The sequence below is a fragment of the Ambystoma mexicanum genome, chromosome 7q (genome assembly GCF_040938575.1).
Source record: "Ambystoma mexicanum isolate Mex_15411 chromosome 7q, UKY_AmexF1_1, whole genome shotgun sequence".
Taxonomy (NCBI): domain Eukaryota; kingdom Metazoa; phylum Chordata; class Amphibia; order Caudata; family Ambystomatidae; genus Ambystoma; species Ambystoma mexicanum.
The window spans coordinates 304,379,168-304,399,983 of NC_090941.1; the positions used below are offsets into that span (position 1 = coordinate 304,379,168).

A 20,816-nucleotide genomic window follows, 5' to 3' on the forward strand; every position below is an offset into this window, starting at 1 on the left:
CGCATGATTGCTTGTAGTCTTACCTTTCTGTCTATCTGCTTGGATTATCTGTACTCACGCTACTCCTCATGCTTCCTCATGTCAGAAAAAATACAATCTGAGGATCCTACACGCGTGAGGGATCTTGGGTACAGTGGACGTCACACTAGGGATAGTATTACTGGCACGCCTGTGTCGACGCCCATTTTCGACTTTCGAAAAACAAACTGTAATACTCCGCAGCTTCCACTAGATGTCGGCCTATGCACAGCATGTGAATCTAAGCAGATACAAGCATCAGAAATACGATTACGGTGAGTAATGTATCCTATATATATATATATATATATATATATATATATATATATATATATATATATATATATATTCGATAAACAAGAAGAGTATAATTTACTAGGGGGGGGTCCCCCCAACCCCCCTCACCCAACACCCCCTGCCACCCCCCCCACCACCCTCTCACCCCTCATACTAAACACATTATAATTAAATATATATATATATATATATATATATATATATATATATATATATATATATATATATATATATATATTCGATAAACAAGAAGAGTATAATTTACTAGGGGGGGTCCCCCCAACCCCCTGCCACCCCCCCACCACCCTCTCACCCCTCATACTCAACATATTTTAATTATATATATTTATTTATTCAATAAATAAATAAACAAGAAGAATATCATTTACTAGGGGGGTCCCCCCCAACCCCCCTCACCAAACACACCCCCCACCACCCTCTCACCCCTCATACTCAACACATTTTAATTATATATATTTATTTATTTTTTTCAAAAAATTCGAAAAAATGTAGAAAAAAATTCAACATTTTGACTGTCGACATTATTGCATTCGACATTATCACTGACCACCGGAATATTTGTTTTATGTAAAGTAACTTGCTATATGTGTGTTTGAAAATAAGTTCTTTATGTGCTAAAGGTTTCTCTGTTTAACCAAATGCACTAATAAAAATAAAAAAATAAAAATAGCAGTATTTTCTTAACTGACTATTTAAATTGAATTATTGTGTGCCATAATGGGTGGAATAATTGAGGGCGCCTGGCCCCACTCACTCTTCTAAGACTAAGCCTTGACCACTCTCCACTCTACCTTGATTGGGTTTTGGCCAACCTCTCAGAGCTCCCTGTTCATCATAACTAGGATGAGATCCTAAAATCTGTCCCCCAGGCCCAATTTTAGAAATCCATCTTAACATTGCATATCCATCATTTAACACCTGTTTGGCAAATGTGCTACCTCATGCAAGGATGAGAATAAACAGACTGTTTGAGATGCCAGTGGGAAAAGCAAATCTCCTGTTCACATTTAAGGGCTGTAGCCGCATTGCAATGCACATACGTTTCCAACATTTGCACATGTTCATGTTAAAGATTATTTATACCTCGCACTATCACCACCAGAGTGGTCCCCTGGCGCTCTGGCAGATCAGAAAAGTAAGAGTGTGGGATGGGTTTGTAGGGATAGCGGGAAGAGGTAGAGCAAGAGTTGTGATGTCCTGCTTCATCCTGTTTGCACTGTTCGCTGAGCTTATGTGCTATTTACGGCTCAGTAGACTCTCATGTGCTGTTGTGCAGGACTATGTGTGGTTGGTTTTGTTGTTGCAATGTATTGAAGTCGATGTGGATTGCTGTGCAGAGAGGGTGTTGTGTTTGTTTAGTGTTTGAGAGTTGTATGTAGAACTTGAGGTTTTAGGGGTTGGGTTAGTGTGGCTTTTTCCTTACCTCGTTGCTTTAGACATCTGTGCTCAGCGTCTCTGCCCGTGCTGTGTACTGGGTGTTTTGTAGCGATTCATTCACGGTTCTGCGCAAGTTGATGACTCTTCTCTTTAACTGTCTAGGGCATGAGGCGGTTGAGGCCTCCCCCCGCCCCTAAGTGCGATCGGTAAGGTTGAAGGGATTGCTTATCATGAAGGAGAGGTTGATTGTGAAGGAAAGAAAGGCTAGATGACAAACATGGAGATTCCCCAAGTGTTGAAGTGTACAGTCAACCCCTACAATATCCCCTTTCACTAACTAGCGCTTTCCACACACAGCCATACATGTATGTCTGCCACCGTTTCAGTTATTTTGTTTAACCCTATCGGGTCATCACCTTTTTGGAATGAGTCTGGCTTCTTGTAGATCTTAATTCCTCCTCCACTAATTTCTATGATTCATAGATGCGTAATATTCATACTGTAGACTGTTTTGAGCTGTTCAAGATGTTTTACTAAATAATTGAGACTAGCTTTGAAAAGGTTGTCTTAAGTTATTTACTCTACATGTGAGTTTGACTTGCTGTTTTTAATTCCTGGTTTCTAATTAAAAAAAAAAAACATTTGTTCACTTTCCAGTCGCACTTTATCTCTGCACTGACTGTGGTGTTCGTTAACTCAAAATCCCTCTCCTCCTTGAAGATAGATGACACGCCGGTAGATGATCCATCCCTCAAGGTTTTGGTAGCAAACAACAGTGATACCCTAAGGCTATTAAAAATGAGCAGTTGCCCTCACGTTTCTCCAGCGGGTAAGAATATTTACAAAATAAAAGTGTTTAGAATTGCTCATTTTGTAGACACTTATAGTAAATGTACTCCCATGTCCAATCCCCAGTCATCAAGATGTATGTAATGCCCGTACCACATTATGTGGATTGCAGTGTTTTTTTTTCTGCAGGAGAATAAAAATATAGCCTAGGAAAAGGGACGCCTGCTGTTTGACTCAGTCGGTGCCAGGCTACACCCCTGACTACTGTCCTTACTTTTTCCATAGGACCATTCCTCCACCTAAGGGGAGGGGAATGGAAATAATTGGCTGTGTTGTTTTTCCCCCCAATAAGCTTATCTTCCATATCCTTGTCCCTCTTTCTCAATGCTAATGGAGACCAACATCTTCCACCGGAACCAGAGAAGCCTTTTAAGTATATGGAAGCCAAAGTTCATGTGATAAAACACTTGTAGCTGGCCCCCTAACTGCCCTTTTCACAAATATTGGCTTCCATTACCAATTCTTTTTGGTTTTGGATGAAAGATGCAAAATATTTATATAGATTGTGTGGGCTTTCAGATATGTGTAAGGATACAGTGTAGTTCCATTCTCTGTTACCTTCTTTTAGAGCATTTATCAAATCGGGTCTTTCTCAAACCCGAAAACTATAGTGTCAGGCATTCCCTATTTTTCATTCAAAATACTACCTTGCCCCTCCTTCTCTTCCTATTCTACCTTAAAAACAATGCCTCATGGTACAGTAGCTTTACATGAACTGGCTTGCGAAGTTGGGATCCTCCAGCCAAATTAAAAGCAACTGCTTTTGATATCTCATTGGGGAAGAGTATGTGCATGTCCAATTTTCTTGTCAGAAGGTGCTGAACACACACAAGGAGAGATTTGAGACTATATAAGGGAGGAGCCGGTGAGTTTCACAATAGAAATCAAGTCTTTGTTCTTTGATGGCATTAGCACAGCTGATTGGCTGAGCCACTTCAGTGGACCTAGCGCTGTGCGGCCAAAGCATTTTTTGATTTATTTTTATATATCATTTATTAATGTGTCACAGTTTATAAATAAACCTTTCACATAATTACATTTCATATATACAAATTCTAATAACATAAACAATTTACATAATCAAAATTAATACTCATAACACTTACTTAAAACATATAATTATAACTAAGATACAATAAAATATACCATGAGACATTATCCAATATATATATATATATATATATATATATGAATACCCATTCCACGTTCAATACCTTAAGACCCTTAATGTACATAAGATCCGATACCAAGCACCATAGTTGCTTCAGATAGAAATACCTAATAGTCATTAAATAACTAGCCACACATTATACGTTGCTATTAAACATTTCAGATTTGTGGAGTTCAGATTCCAGCACCAGAACATTTCCTCCTTTATATGATCTATATTATGAACATACTTCTCATAGTGTCTTTTATAGATGTTTATCATCCTCGGGCAACAGGTCAATACATGTTTCCCTGACTCAAGCGATTCAAAGTCCTCACCTAATCTGCAACATTGCTCAGAACCAGTTCGTTCGTTTGTTTGTTACTCCAGTGTTTATTTTTATCTGCTATTGATTTACGGAAGTGCATCATCTCAGTTTGCTGTTGACATTTCAGAGTCCTGAAGTGTTAGGGAGAATTCTCAGAAATGTGCTAATTCCCTTCTACCTTAGAGACCCCCAGATCTTTTTGCTGGACTTTAGGACTTTTAATTTCTAACCTGGAGAGAGAGACCTTTTTGCCACTCTCTCATGTATTTTTCTGTGATTTGGACTCTTTTTCTTTTGACTTTGGAGTCTGGCAAACTCCATAGGCATCATCTTTGCATTGTGACACACAGCACCTTCAGTGCAGTGGCACAGGGAAGTCTTAGATTTCCCCAAGGTTTAAATACCTTCTCTTGGTGAAACTACTGTTTCCAAGAGCAGGGAAGTGAAATTGACTTTACCTACATTTTGCAACTTTCTAGACCCAGCACACACTATCTTACAATAGGGTGCTGGGGGGGTTACTTAGTATCCCCTTTGTCTAGTTTCTCATGTAACATTTTTATGTTAACCTTTCTACAATTAATGGCTGGTGGCAGTGGTTTACTTTTTCCTACCATTGTGTGTTTTTACCGCGGGTTGCAACTGCAGCGCAGTAAAACACCCATGGTTGCCCATTTTGTCAAAATTGTCCGGTCTTCTTTTTTCGCCATTTCTTGTTGGAAAAGTCCTTCTTGAGATTTACACTGCGCGCCAAACCAGGTTTGGTCCATTTTGTCTTTGGCAGGATTCACTGGTGAAGCCCGCCTCTGGCTCCAGCATGTCTGGCAGGGGCACGAAGTGAGGTAGGTGCCCGAAACTCCCTGTGCATAATCCCCTTGGTTACATGAATGCACCCAAAGGTGATTGGCCGGCTGACTGTCCTCGGAGGACAGCCACCCTGCTGTGTGATTGACAGCTAGGCTGAGAATGAATAGGAGAAACCTGCATTAAAGGCAAGGCTTTTTGCTTGGAAGGCATAGTCGACCACTGGATGAAGGAATCCGAAGAAGAACTTGGAAGAGACGCCTGCTGCAACTCCTGGACCGTTGCTTTGCCGGATGAAGCTCTACTACATTGCTGAAGCTCTGAATTCGCCTCGACTAGAGAAGCCCTGCAACAGACGACTTCTCCCCTTGGGTTGGTGGGACCAATCAATGCCAAAGTGAACTCGTCTGGACATCCTCTCGAAGCTGGCTGTACTTACCTTGCTGCTGCAGGAACCGATTGCCAGGGAGATGAACACCAGATCGAGTGCATTGCTTTTAAGTCGGACCCGAGCTCCAGGAAGATCCTCCAGACTCCCATGAAGCAGGACTGACCAAGCCTGAGCCACCTCAACAGAGTGCTGGAGCCCAGATGCGAGGAAAGTTCATTAAGGTATCTGAGAGCCGCGAGGAGCTGAAACCTTGAAGTGCCGCTGATCTGAAGTTTGCCCATTGCTGCCGCTGACCTTCCATTCGTAGTGCAGGAGTCTCCGGACGTCCTCCCTCTTGCCCCCACGACTGAGGCCCAGGAACACAGGATCTGCAGACCTACACAGGAACAGAAGCCAGCTGGAAGCAGTTTTCTTCTAACCAAAGGCACTGTAAAACTAAGAGGACTTATCTCTTGTTGTGTAGCCTTGCTAGCTCTCAGTTGAGATTTGTTGTGGTTGCATTTGCAGCGTTGCTTGCAGCTTTGCCCCTCACAAGCCTCCCAGCTTGTGGCCCTACAGTGATTTCTTTTTATACACAAATCTCTAAAACATTGTGCAAGACGTTTTGCCTACCTACAAGAAGGACTTCAGCTCACCTAGAATTTTGCTCAACTAACATTGGCTGTCCTGGCTCCCTGAAAGACTTCTTACCTCTGACTTTGTGCTTTGCCTTTCCCCCAGAAAAGGGTTAATTTACTTTTGCATTGGAGGGTTCAAAAAAGTACATACCCGCTTAAGAATATTTGTTAACTAATGTTATATTCTCTTATCTTCTCCTTATTTAACATAACCTCTGTATTGCTCCAAATGTACCAGTGATATATCAATGTCCACAGTGTCCTAGTTATTTGTCACCTCAGGGTGTAGGAAGAATCTGTGTTCCATCCCGAATGGGTATTTTCTGATTTAAAGAAACTGAGAGAGTGTCATTTTGAAGTGTATTTTTGTGTTACTTCTATAATGCTCCCTTCTAAAGAAGGCTTATTCAACTGACTGATATATAAATTAGGAATCCTCAAAATGTTACTATTAAAACCATAGAATGAGCGCGTATGATTAGCAGCCATTCTCTCTAAACACCAATTTCAATGCTGTTCCGATGAGATACAGAAATTAGATGTAATACATGTCTCTCAGCTGACACAGGGAATCAAGCATGCCTATAAGGACTGCCCCGCAGTGTTTGTGTTGACTCTCGGCTGCTCTATTGCTACGAGCTGACCCGAGATTGTGAGAGTCTTTTTTCCGTTGCTGCTGTGTGGAGCAGACGTCTCTTATCCTCCATAAAATCTCCAAACACTCGCGGAGTGTTTGTGTTGGCTGTGAGGCAAAGAGGTGGATAACCCGCCCTATGATGGATACAATGAACGGTTTTCTCTGCTTCTTTCCGATGACTAGGTTGAGAGAGCAGCTCAAAACACAGGTGAGCGCACCATCTGGCACCTCTTTCAAAGCGTCCAAATCCTGGACGGCTTCACCGGCCCAAGCAAAAGTCAACAAAAAACTGCCATGCGACCTCTCAACTAATACTCTTACCAATTGGCTACATGACGTTAGTGGAGGAATAGAATGTACGGGGCTTACCAACGCTTTAAAAAAGAAAAAATCGCAGCCCTCAGAAAGCTGTCCTATGTCCCCCCAAGCCGTGTCTCAGATAAGCACCACTTTGACAGCCAACTTTGCATCTAACGAGACAGGCGATTTCCAACAATTGGATCTCACTTAAGCAGAAATTTTAGAGACAGTGACAGCCTTGGCTGCCTCTGATCAAGTGTTTGCCTTGGCGGCCCTGCCGATTATGCGACTGGATCCCTCCATACCGATCAACGATGGGGCGGATAGTTCTCCTCTACTGTGAGAAAACCTAATGCATGCGCCCACTCCTTCTGCGTCTTCCTCCTGAAGGCGTGCGTCCCCAACCAGCACGATCCTCCCCGCAATGAGAGACAATAAAGGACTCTCCCAAATCGGGAATAAAGCCAGGACAGAGTGCGGGTGAGCTTAAATGGGAGTTTATCGATTAGAATAGGGCATGCAAAGAACTCTGCAAAACTCCGAGAGCGCTCTGTCTGACAATGGCAAAGACAGGCGTATATATTTACAAAAAACGTCATAAGAACCTACACACTATAGGGGGCACAAGTTCAATGGGATTGGGTGGCGACGACTAACTATAGGTGCTGCTGCGATGTGGTTGGCTTTGGCTGGAAGACGTCACTGGTCAGCCTCGCGGGTTGGGCTGGGCCTGGCAGGTTGGCTGGGTTCATCCGGGCGGTGTTGTTGTGCCATCGTGGCCAGTGTCAGAGATGAATGTCCTTTCCTGACTTATTTGCCCTGGGCCATGCACACCGCAGTCATTCAGTCATTGCAATATTATCTTCTTTAGTAAATCTTCCAATAGGTTATTCTACAGGTTAATGCAACACAGGAGGAATGTACCTTGTGAGGGGTCTGGAGGTAATACGTCAGGACGTGGTTACCAGTGTCCTGTTGACCGGGGCCATAGGTCGAGGGGCTAAGCTTCAGGGCCTGGGACGGGTGGTACAGGTCTTTCCGCCTTGCTAGAAGTTGTTATGGATGTTCCGCTGTGTGTTGTCAAAGTGTTGGGTGTCCTGATTGCCATAGGTCTAAGATGATCCGGTGGGTTATGGGGTTTACGAGGGGGCGCCTTTGGAAGTGTGTGTTCAGGCAGAGGTTTACTGCTGTGCTGTAAATAGTGCAGGTGGCGGGCCGTGGCCTTGGGTGCTGCAGAGGGGGCTACAAATCTTTGAAGCGGCTCCAGTCTGCTCTCATGTCTTGGCAGCCTTCGCAGGGTGGGAGGGGGAATGGCCTTGCATGCATTTCACAAAGGTATCTCCCTCGTGTGTTGCCGATTTTAGGTAAAAACATCACAAACATTTGAACACTCTATAATACTTATTCTATTCAAATCATTTTGAAACATGCATTTAAACTTTGCTGGCTGTGTTTCGATTATACCCAGTCTGAGCACCTTATTCATACACTATGTTTTAACAACTACAGTATGTGCATATACATTTGCAGTGAGTGAGGTAGTATTAGGGTTGGTGGAGTACATAGAAAGTAACCCGCCACTGTACGTGGCGGAGGTGGCACATGAGGGGTCTAGTCATACACGTGTGACGAGTGCATTCTCGCACACTCTTCACATGTGTCATGGGTATGGTTACATTCGTTTTCTTGTGTACTCTAGCAGCATCAGTTCAGTTGTGGCGCGGGACCGCGGGGCGGGGGCTTTCAGTGATACTTATGAAGAATAATCCCCCGGAAATGCTTTTAACATTTGCACACCCCTGCAGAGGTGTGGGTCCTTCACGGATGGTGTCATGTACAATAATTACACAATTTCACAGGTTTCTTTAGTAAGAGTGGCTGTATGGCGAGGATACATGTGTTAAAAGTGGTTTCTTACATTCATATTTGGGTACCTGTCTGCCTTCAGCAGATGACCATTCTACAGATCTTCCCATCGCCCAGGCCTTGCTGACCGGGTCATTGTGGAAGCAGTGATACACTGCGGAAGGTGAACTGTTACAATGTTAATGTATTACGCTAGATCATGCCCGTCTTGTTCGTGGGAACGGGCTTGCAGCGGATCTACCATGGTGCTGCGGAGACAGGGAGGACTGAAACTATCTGAAGGTGGGGGCCGCGATGCAGCGCGCTGAGCTCACACCATCTTTAGCAGACAGAAAATGGTTTCTGAGGCCTAGCTAAATTTAATACGTGCGGGCAATGTCTTCAGCAGGTGAGCCATCCACCACCTGGGCCCTGGTGGTAGGAGGGAACGCCCGATGAGCCATGGCCCTCACCCGGGGTGGGGATGTAGGCAAGGGGGGGGGGTCTTTTGGACCACTCCTCCCCTACACTCCGCATAGCCTGATACCTCAATCAGGGTGGCTCACCATTGCTGTGGATAGTATATGGGAGGGCGCTTCCTCTCAGTCAGAGACAGTCTTTCCCACTCCTTTTCATACATCTCTCGGAGTGACCACAACGACAAACACTAACGTCTAATCGAGTGAGTCAGCGGAGAGATTGCAGCCATAGCATCATATGGAAGTGGAAACCGCTGCAATCATTCAGCCTAACATCTCCATGTTGTCACTGCCTGAAGCCCTAGAGACCGGCAGCATTATTGAGCCTGCTCTCGCTTTACAGCAGCGGACCACCTATCTCGTTCCTACTCAAAATGGAAAACCTGCCCAAAATGTTACAGTGGAACAGAGGAATCTCATCTGGAGCCTGACGTTCACTTGTTCAACTCTCACCCCACAATCGAACCCATATCTGGACCTTCGATAAAAGATCGACTTATTTCCTTTTCTTCACAGCCTGGTCCATCTCATACAATGCTTACTACGCAATAGCTCATCTCGGAGGATACTTTACCAGTCACTGCAGGCCTTTCGCCAACCTTGCCTAGCAGGCCCTCACCTGACAACTCAACCTCCTTTACAACACAATGCAATTTGATGTCTGCTCTTTCCATCTCGTTGGCACCTTTTTTTTAAATTATGCGAGAATGCCAAAGACAAAGCAAACTTGCTGGCCCTGATTAACTCCAAAATGGTCTATATAGAATCATTTATTATGTCTTTACAAACCAGAGTCGAACAAGAGATGGAATGTGCTGATACTATTCGAAGACAGCTGGAAAATGCGCTTAAACAGGAAAGAGCGGACAAGAAATGCCTGCTGAACTCTGTGCTAGACCTTTTACATCTGAACCCCCTGCAGCAGAATGTAAAAAAAAAAGAAATTGCATCAATAGAGACACTTTTTTGCCAGATCAGAAAGTGGTCTCTGAAAATGCTTCAGTACATTCAAAGGCCCCTTCCCAGAGTTTGGCAAATGAAAATAATTCTTCTGCGGAGATACGAGACCCCTTGACAACCATGCCTATGCCCACAGCTGACTCTTCCTCCTCACACCCATCTATCAGTGTACTGATGGAGAAGACGAGGGCTTGCGAATTGAAGACGACCACAGAGGAGCCTTTCACAAAAACCAAGTCTGCACTCTCTAACCCACAATCCATTTGTCACCCTTTTTTCGCCTGACCCAAAAGGAAAAAAACACATGTTGACCCGACTGCCACCGAAGGAGATTATTCTGGTGATGAAATCAAAAAATCAATTCATGCCAAAAAATGAAAACTCAAAGCGTGAAATTTCATTTAAAACGTGCCCATCTTGCGTGACATTCCTGACTTTGATGCTTAAGATCTGCCCTCCCTTCTGAAGACAGCACCTGCTAAGACCTCTCTTGGGCCAGAGTTCAACGATTCCAATAAGATGGCACTTACGAGAGATACCTCCTTTAACGCCGACAAGGCTGATTGCTTTAACTTCTCCACTTATACAATCAACTACGATCAAAGTATGACCGATAACTGTGATGTCTCCTCTAATGCGAATACATGTTTGGAAGTGGACTGCCTTCCTGTTCTTAGTCTTCACAGCTAGCAAGCCTCAGTGTGAGAACGTGCCCTCAATGTTTCTGCATATAAAATCCACCCTCCACAAGGGCCACACCGATTCAAACACAACTCCATCGCCTTTTCTTACATTAGCAGGGAAGCTCCCAGGGCTCCTCAGTGCATGAAGTTGGAGCCCAACAACGACCACTTGTCCGGTCCCCTGCACAGTATCTCGATGGATGAAGATCTTACCCTCACAGACAACCCCAAGTTCCTCCTCATCGATTACAACCCAAAGTACCTAAATTTAAAAACTCTACTGAAGAACCGCTGGTAATACTCAAACGTTTGCTTCCTGCGCATGACCACCTTATCCGGAACCACTCCAACGTTTTAAGACTACTTTATAACATTCCTCTTCTACGTTCTCTACGATCAGATGACATTAAGATCGTAGAATTTCCGAAATAAAACATTATGGACAAGGTGATCTTGCACTTGAGAGCCAATTCAATTTTAAGTCCTCTCTATTAGAAATGTCTCACCTGTTACTCCTGATGGGCTTTGAATGTAGAGAGATATCCTACACAAACAGTGCCTCGACCAAGGCATAGACCAATGTCGATCCCGATCGGCTCTCTTCCGTCAAGGAAGATTTCAATCTAAGGTCCCACAACATAAAATTCCTGGATAACAATGTAGACAAATCAAAATATCCACTGTCAAATAGGCCGACTAACCTCTCCAAACCGACTATCACATTAGAAAACCTGCAAATACAGCCGCTAATGACAAGGTTTCAAGAAGAGTCTCATTCCTTAACCCAGCGTCTCGTATGCAGAAATCGTTCTTTCGTTCTTACCACAGCTGACTCAGGATAGATTTAACGAAAATGATGCCTCACATTAACCACGACATGTGCTATGGAATCTAGCATTTTGGAACACCAGAGGCTTTGCTCATCTACTCAACGACTCTTAACTTCTCTTCAGGAGATTTTCAAATCGTGTGCGTACAAGAAATATGGCTCCAACTTCAGCTGGCACTCGACGGATATACGTCTTTACTTAATCCTGCCTACAAAGACCTGATGGGCCGCCCAGCCTCTGGGCAGCTAATGCTCATTAAAAATGATAACATCAACAAGATCAAATCCTTCGACTTCCCAAACCATTTTCTGCAGACCACTGGAATCCCTTTTCAATCGTATGCAAACGAAATGCAACAGCCCTGCCTCCTCCTGAATGTAGTAAAGTAATGAGGTTGTGGGAGTAGGGCCCTTGTCAGGAATGCGCACACCTTGAAGTTATTAGGTGTAAGTTAAGTATTAGTTAAGCTGCTGTCGTGTAGGTGGAGGGGTGATCTACCACTATCACCAAAAAGTATACCAAATTGTTAAGGATTACCATCTGCACAGGCTGCGCTTAATAACCATTTAGAAACCACTTGCTGTGGTAAGTTAAAGAAAGTTGATGGGGAAGTAGTCACAAAATATGTTCAACTGATTTTTAATTCAAAAGAAAGTGTTCATTCACAGGAGAAAAGACACACATTGTTGAATTCATGTGTTTGTTGAATCGAAACTAAAACAAAGCAAAATAAGCCTTTTATACTAAAGAAGTTCCATGAGATGTTTTTTACCTATACATACACATTTGTAATGCAGGCATTATGCCAGAAAGCGATAGTCAACCAGAATGGCCGAAAAGCAATGTACCAAAAGGCAATGACACCGTTGAATTTAAACAATTGCGAAAAATGCCTTGTACTAAAGAAATTCCATGTGATGCCAAGGCAATGTACCAAAAAACAATAAAATTGAAGCAATTAAAGAAAAGCCTTAGGCTAAAGACATTCTATGTAATGCTATGTAATGCCAAGAAATTCCATGTAATGCCATGTGATGCCTGCCAACACGTGTTTCAACCAAAAAGGCCGTCCTCAGGGCATACAAATACATTTGACACTTGAACTGTTATATGATTCCTAAACATTGGCTATTATTGACCCAAAACAACCAGAGTAGGGGGAAGAGGGTCGGAGCAATGAACATGAAGAAACGGGAGAGAAGAAAAAATGGAGACATAACGTTCGAATAATGCGTGCACTTAATAACTCAACTTGTTATTAAATAAACAGATAAGTCAGGGCATACCTTGTTGTAATTATTCTTGATTAATTCATGGTTGTGCTTAAAAAAGCTGTGGAAATGGTAATACACGAAAGCGTTTGCTGGCCAGGTCTGAGAGCTGTGAAACCATTAAGCATACAGCACATAATTAGCCTAAAATGCTGCACTCACGGTTTATTTAGCATTGATAGTTGTGAAATTGACTATTCGTATGATTTGTCAAAATGAAAGCTGTAGTTACCTATCTTGAATGTCAAGCCGTAGTTATTACTCGACTAAGGTGCCACTGATGCAGCAGAAGTGAAGTATCACGCACGTGTTTATCGTGCTTTCCCATTAATATCGGCCGTATTCTGCAAGATAGTTATAACAACGTGTTTTAGTTGTTTGGTGATACAAACAATCTGAATGAGCTAGCAAGGAAAAATGGGGCAACTCGGGCTTACCGGCATGAGCTCCAAATATTTTGTGTGCACAATGGCAGATAGCTTCACAAACACTGCAAGCATCGGCAGTGAGTGGGGGTTACCATAGTTAACCGTCTCTGAGTTGGTCAGGTGACAGTGTCACGTGACACTGTTGCTTGGTAACTCATTCCAAGCCGGAAGTAATGAGAATTGTCATTTCATGTGCGCTTGTTTTATCGAAAGCACTCATCTGATGTCTTTCAGGGGATCCGCATATAACAAAAGTGTGACTAAGACTTAAATGTATCTGAATTTTTAGTAAGGCTAAATTCGAGCACGGCAAGTGACATGTGAAAAACCAGTGTACGAATAGTGTACGTCCAAGAAATATGGTACTGAGGGCTAATATATACCTACATTTTGATATTTTGACAGTCCACTATAGGAATATATGATAATATTTCAAACTGTCATGCGCTGTTGTGAAGGATATATACTGATGCCAGAGTAAGCATAATTTCTGGGCTAACGTGTGAATTGAAATAGGAAAGGGCAATTGATTGCAAGTCAGTGAAAGATTGTGGGTTGAATCTTGATTGGATTCACTGAAATATGTACAGGCACCTCGGGCTTGCCGGCAAGCACTCTTATTAGTCATGAGCCTGATGGCGTGTGTCTTGGCGTAAGTTTGCAAATATCAGCAATACCAGTTGGTTCCCATAGTAACCTAACCAATTCAGGCTGGAGCGAGTGATACATGACCACTGTTGCTGGATGATTAATGCAAGAGCAAATGCAAGGGTCAGTGTGTTCAGACTAATACTAAGCGTTTGAATTCCATGCTGAACACGTCTTGTCTTGTCTTATATTGGTAGCACGATTAGGGAAGTCCGCTTTCGGATTCGAGAACATCTAAATAACCTCAGCAGTCAGGACATTAGACTCCCACTGGCTTCCCACTGGCAGAAACATCATCAACTGGACAACACCAAAGATATTAAATTCATTGGACTTAAACACATCAAACAACATCAGAGAGGTGGCAACAGAGAATTGACCCTACGACAGCAGGAAGCAAGAATGATTTGTAAACTACGTTGCCTGTCACTGGGCCTGAACCAAGACCATGAACTTAATGTGTTTTTATAAACTACAATAGCATAATTGGTTGTATACTGATCTAATATCATTGGTTCCTTTATGCAACAGACACTAATTATTACAAGTGTATATCATGATAAATTATTTTGATGATCCATCCTATGTATAACTCACCTATGTTGTGGGCTTCCAGCATTAAGACTTGGTGTCAATTATCAGCCCACTCGTTACAAGTCCATGTAATATTGATAGTATCTACAGATTTGGCTAATCCACCACATCAGGTTCAACTATCACTGTGAGCAACACCAATATAAGACAACAACTGTTTGCTCAGTATATGATGTTGCTACAATGTGCATCTCAACTATTACTAACTAACTGCAAGCATAACCTGCCAGATCTAACCAATGATGCCTAGTAATTGGATTGTTCATTAGACAATGTTGGGATGCTTACCCATAACTCCCAACAGATCTACACCTTATGATAGTTCAATCAATTCCATTTTACATGATATGTGCTTCAACTTATTCCACAATTGCACGAATGACATTTTTAATTTTAGAATTATATCCTTTATACGTAGTTGCACCACAGACAAGACATGTTCAGCATGGAATTCAAACGCTTAGTATTAGTCTGAACACACTGACCCTTGCATTTGCTCTTGCATTAATCATCCAGCAACAGTGGTCGTGTATCACTCGCTCCAGCATGAAATTGGTTAGGTTACTATGGGAACCAACTGGTATTGCTGATATTTGCAAACTTATGCCAAGACACACGCCATCAGGCTCATGACTAATAAGAGTGCTTGCCGGCAAGCCCGAGGTGCCTGTACATATTTCAGTGAATCCAATCAAGATTCAACCCACAATCTTTCACTGACTTGCAATCAATTGCCCTTTCCTATTTCAATTCACACGTTAGCCCAGAAATTATGCTTACTCTGGCATCAGTATATATCCTTCACAACAGCGCATGACAGTTTGAAATATTATCATATATTCCTATAGTGGACCGTCAAAATATAAAAATGTAGGTATATATTAGCCCTCAGGACCATATTTCTTGGACGTACACTATTCGTACACTGGTTTTTCACATGTCACTTGCCGTGCTCGAATTTAGCCTTACTAAAAATTCAGATCCATTTAAGTCTTAGTCACAATTTTGGTATATGCGGTTCCCCTGAAAGACATCGGATGAGTGCTTTCGATAAAACAAGCGTACATGAAATGACAATTCTCATTACTTCCGGCTTGGAATGAGTTACCAAGCAACAGGTCACCTGACACCGTCACCTGACCAACTCAGAGAAGGTTACTATGGTAACCCGCACTCACTGCCGATGCTTGCAGTGTTTGTGAAGCTATCTGCCATTGTGCACACGAAATATTTGGAGCTCATGCCGGTAAGCCCGAGTTGCCCCATTTTTCCTTGCTAGCTCATTCAGATTGTTAGTATCACCAAACAACTAAAACACGTTGTTATAACTATCTTGCAGATTACGGCCGATATTAATAGGAAAGCACGATACACACGTGCGTGATACTTCACTTCTGCTGCATCAGTGGCACATTAGTCGAGTAATAACTACGGCTTGACATTCAAGATAGGTAACTACAGCTTTCATTTTGACAAATCATACGAATAGTCAATTTCACAACTATCATTGCTAAATAAACCGTGAGTGCAGCATTTTAGGCTAATTATGCGCTGTATGCTTAATGGTTTCACAGCTCTCAGACCTGGCCAGCAAACGCTTTCGTGTATTACCATTTCCACAGCTTTTTTAAGCACAACCATGAATTACTCAAGAATAATTACAACAAGGTATGCCCTGACTTATCTTTTTATTTAATAACAAGTTGAGTTATTAAGTGCACGCATTATTCTAACGTTATGTCTCCATTTTTTCTTCTCTACTGTTTCTTCATGTTCATTGCTCCGACCCTCTTCCTCCTACTCTGGTTGTTTTGGGTCAATAATAGCCAATGTTTAGGAATCATATAACAGTTCAAGTGTCAAATGTATTTGTATGCCCTGAGGATGGCCTTTTTGGTTGAAACACGTGTTGGCAGGCATCACATGGCATTACACGGAATTTCTTGGCATTACATAGCATTACATGGAATGTCTTTAGCATAAGGCTTTTCTTTAATTGCTTCAATTTTATTGTTTTTTGGTACATTGCCTTGGCATCACATGGCATTACAAGGAATGTCTTTAGTACAAGGCATTTTTCGCAATTGTTTAAATTCAACGGTGTCATTGCCTTTTGGTACATTGCTTTTCGGCCATTCTGGTTAACTATCGCTTTCTGGCATAATGATTGTATTACAAATGTGTATGTATAGGTAAAAAACATCTCATGGAACTTCTTTAGTATAAAAGGCTTATTTTGCGTTTAGTTTCGATTCAACAAACACATGAATTTAATAATGTGTGTCTTTTCTCCTGTGAATTGAACACTTTTTCTTTTGAATTAAAAATCAGTTAAAAATCAGATGAACATATTTTGTGACTACTTCCACATCAACTTTCTTTAACTTACCACAGCAAGTGGTTTCTAAATGGTTATTAAGCGCAGCCTGTGCAGATGGTAATCCTTAACAATTTGGTATCCTCCTGAATGTATACTGGAACCCTTCGGCCATATCGACTGATGAATCCTTCACTGCCTTAACTACCCTCATTGATGAAGGAATGGCCGTCTTCAACCCTCATTTAATCATTGTTGGAGGTGATTTCAACTGCCCATGTATCGATATAGGCCTACTTAACCCCCACTCCCAAAGTGCCAAGCGAGCTGCAGACCTGATGAATACGATGGTATTCCAACGATGACCACCCTCATAAACCGACTTGGTCTAACGGCACTTCTTCTAGAGTCCTTAACTATGTCTTTATTTCCAGTGGCTTACTGCCCAACGTCAAAACATTTGAGGTTATCCAGAAAATGACCAGTGACCATGCTCTCCTCCAACTCACTTGGTTCTCTAAATCGATCCACATTTCAGACTACTGGCCTTTGTCCATCGAACCTTATCAGGCTCTCAATCGTTTAAGGTTGCGCTGCAAGGATATTAAAGCATTCTTTGAGAACAACAAACAGCACATCGGAGCCGGCGGCGATGTAAATTATATGCCTTTTTATTGCTGCCGTATAAAATCTGGCCCCAAAAGCGTGAACCATAGCAGGCCGTGCCATAAACACGTCCTGGACAGAAATATTATCCGGGCTAAGAAACTCCTCTACAGATATTTGAAGCAGATTAAGTACCTACACGATGATCTGAAAGGGCAGAAGAGAAGAAAAAGGAAACAACAATTTAAGAACTGGCTTAAGAGATACAAATCAGAGCTTGTACAGAACGACACAGAACAGATGCTAAATTGCTCAATAAAAAAGACTCGAGAGCAACCTGGCAACTACTCAATGCTACCAGGGCCCTTCAGACTACACATCTAGCTAATGTGATCTCGGAGGAATTTTGGGTTGAATATTATGGGAAACTATTTGATCCTACAAGTGAAACAACCCCTTCTCCCATTACTCAATCCATGAAGGGATGGCAGATGGTGAATAACTCGAGCGTCTGGGCCTGATGGCATAACCACAGCGATGATCAAGGCCAGGGCAGAGGCATGGGTACCCTTGATCTTCAACCTATTCACCAATATCTTGACGACTGAAACGATTCCCACTTCGTGGAGGTCGGTGATAATTGTGCCTATATACAAGAAAGGCCCTAGGAAGAACCCTGCAAATTATCGCCCCATTGCCCTGTTGGATGCTATAGGCAAACTGTTTGCATCATTCCTCCTCTGGCAACTGCAGTCTTGGATATTCTCTAATGACAGAGATGATCCATGTCAATCAGGATTCACTGAAGGCGTCAGAACTGAGCTTAACCTATTTATTAAATATATTCAAAATAAAGGCCTACAAACACAACAGCAGAATCTACTTGGCCTTGATCAACATAAGATAAGCCTTCGACCGTGTGAATTGCCTTCGGTTGTGGGCAAAGATGGAATTGCCCCACTGACTTATTGGCGGCCCTCAAGGCCCTGTATGACAACGCCAACATAAGAATACGTCTTAATGCTCACGGACTTCTTTCAACAAAGATCAACACCATTAACGGTCTAAAGCAAGGCTGTCTGCTTGCAGCGACCCTATTCAATCTCTTTTTATCAGACATGGAGGATCACAGGAACAAGAGCCATACCTTTCCTCCTAAAATCGGAGCTCAACCTCTTCCTCGTATACGCTACGCAAATGATTTACTCCTGATCGACAATACGCCTATCCAGACTTCAAAGAGCCCTGGACTGTTTACAGAAATATCTGTTTGAGAATGGGTCTGAAATGAACCCTACAAAAACTAACATTATGATACTTGGTCCACGAGGGTGCGGCCATGGCCCTGCATTCAAATTGCACCTAGCTAACCAACCTCTAACAATCGTCAACAAGGCTTGGTACCTAGGAGTCTTGATTAACAACAGTGAGGTGGATCAGGCCTAAAACAAAGAGGTGATGGCTGGAAGGTTTAAACTGAATCTTAACCACTGGCATTTCTCGGGGCAACCCTCCAGACCAACGTTCTTCGCCTGCCAAGCCATTACAGAAGGGGAAAGACCATATGCAAATCAGGCTTGGCCCCACCCCAAAAGGGGAAGTCCAGCCCGAACTGCTCGGTCACATCCCTTCTGCACGAGACCACAAGCATCCCCAAACATGTTTCACCCTTGTTGGGGCTCATCAGTGAGGAGTAGCTTGGGTCTCTAGGCCCAGCAGGCACGGGACCCACGTCTGGGCATACCCGTCTGACTCGGCGTGACAAAGCAAAAACAAAGAGGTGATGGCTGGAAGGTTTAAAATGAATCTTAACCACTGGCATTGCTCGGGGCAACCCTCCAGACCATCGTTCTTCACCTGCCAAGCCATTACAGAAGGGGAAAGACCATATGCAAATCAGGCTTGGCCTCACCCCAAAAGGGGAAGTCCAGCCCGAACTGCTAGGTAACATCCCTTCTGCACGAGACCAAAAGCATTGGTCACCCCGAGTGGGACGGGTATACCCAGACGTGGGTCCCGAGTCTGCCGGGCCTAGAGACCCAAGCTACTCCTCACTGATGACGCCCAACAAGGCTGAAACATGTCTGGGGATGCTTGTGGTCTCGTGCAGAAGGGATGTGACCTAGCAGTTCGGGCTGGACTGCCCCTTTTGGGGTAGGACCAAGCCTGATTTGCATATGGTTTTTCCCCTTCTATAATGGCTTGGCAGGCTGAAAAACTATGGTCTGGAGGGTTGCCCAGAGCTTTGCCCGTGGTTATGATTAATTCAAAACCTTCCAGCCATCACCTTTCTGTTTTGCTGAGGTGGATCAGGCCTGGCAGACTACCTTGAAGACAAAGATCTGGATCCTGATTGCGCAAGGGTGAATCAAACATAAGAGATTTGGCACATTTTTATTACCACCCATGCTAACATACTACACTGCTTAAGTCACCCGGCTCTACTGCACGGTGCAGAAGGATGTATATGTACTCCATGGGAACTTTGTCCACTCCAGAGGGAGTATTTTGGAGAAAACTTCTTGTACTTACAAATTTTATTCCCACAGTGATCATTCGACATGAGCTACGATTAATCTCGCTTGTCGCAAGGTCCCAATGGAAATCTTTGACTCTTTATCACAAGTGCATATTATCTCCCTCGGCCAAGCCCTATCGAATTTTGAATTTAGCTTTGACAAATAGCTCTGAGGTTCTATTGAGTTTTTGGCTCAAAGGATGCCGAACCCTCCTGATACAGTTGCAAACTGATCCCGACGAACTAGTCCGCAATTCTGCAAAGGTCAAACAGAAATTGTGGACTAACGACTGGATCAGGACCCAGGAGGATAAGAATGCGTTTAGGATCCCAGCAGCGGTAAAGGAAGACATTAAACCCAGGAATCAGCTGCCTTAGTACTTTCTGTATCGGAGGTTTTTAATAAGATATTTTTTGCGTTTCAGACGGAATCTGCTGCCAACTAACCAGATACTTCTATAAGCAGGCCATGACTTCTGAATGCCGCTTCTGTAACAAGCTAGAAAAATCTGAAACCTTGAAGCATGTAACTCTATTCTGCACAGCTTTGACTGACTTACAAACCTTTTACCTTGGAAGATGTGTGACAATGCCCTACAAGAACAATGCAGAAGTGCTGTGGGCTTTTCTTTCACAAGGAAACAACTATTCAGGCTTTTTGTTGTGTAATTCAATTTCTCAACTGTCTTCTTTTTTTTTTTTGTTTAAACAATTTTATTGATTTTATCTCAAACAAACAACATACAACCAAACTTGCAGTACATGTCACAATATTTCGAATTCTGTACAGATCGATCAATGTCTACTGCATCTCGCGTTCCCTCCCCCGTTCGAGCCTACTCTACATG

At 42.9% G+C, this 20,816-nt stretch overlaps 1 protein-coding gene across 3 annotated transcripts in view; it reads left to right on the forward strand.

The window, feature by feature from the left end:
* Positions 1 to 20,816, forward strand: part of FBXL3 (F-box and leucine rich repeat protein 3) — a 168,279-nt gene that overhangs the window by 119,617 nt on the left and 27,846 nt on the right. For 2 of the 3 annotated variants that reach the window (XM_069639780.1, XM_069639781.1), the window contains exon 4: positions 2,371 to 2,542. In XM_069639780.1, the coding sequence (XP_069495881.1) occupies positions 2,371 to 2,542 (172 nt within the window). The remainder of the gene's footprint in view (positions 1 to 2,370; positions 2,543 to 20,816) is intronic. The other variant, XM_069639782.1, reaches the window with a different exon arrangement.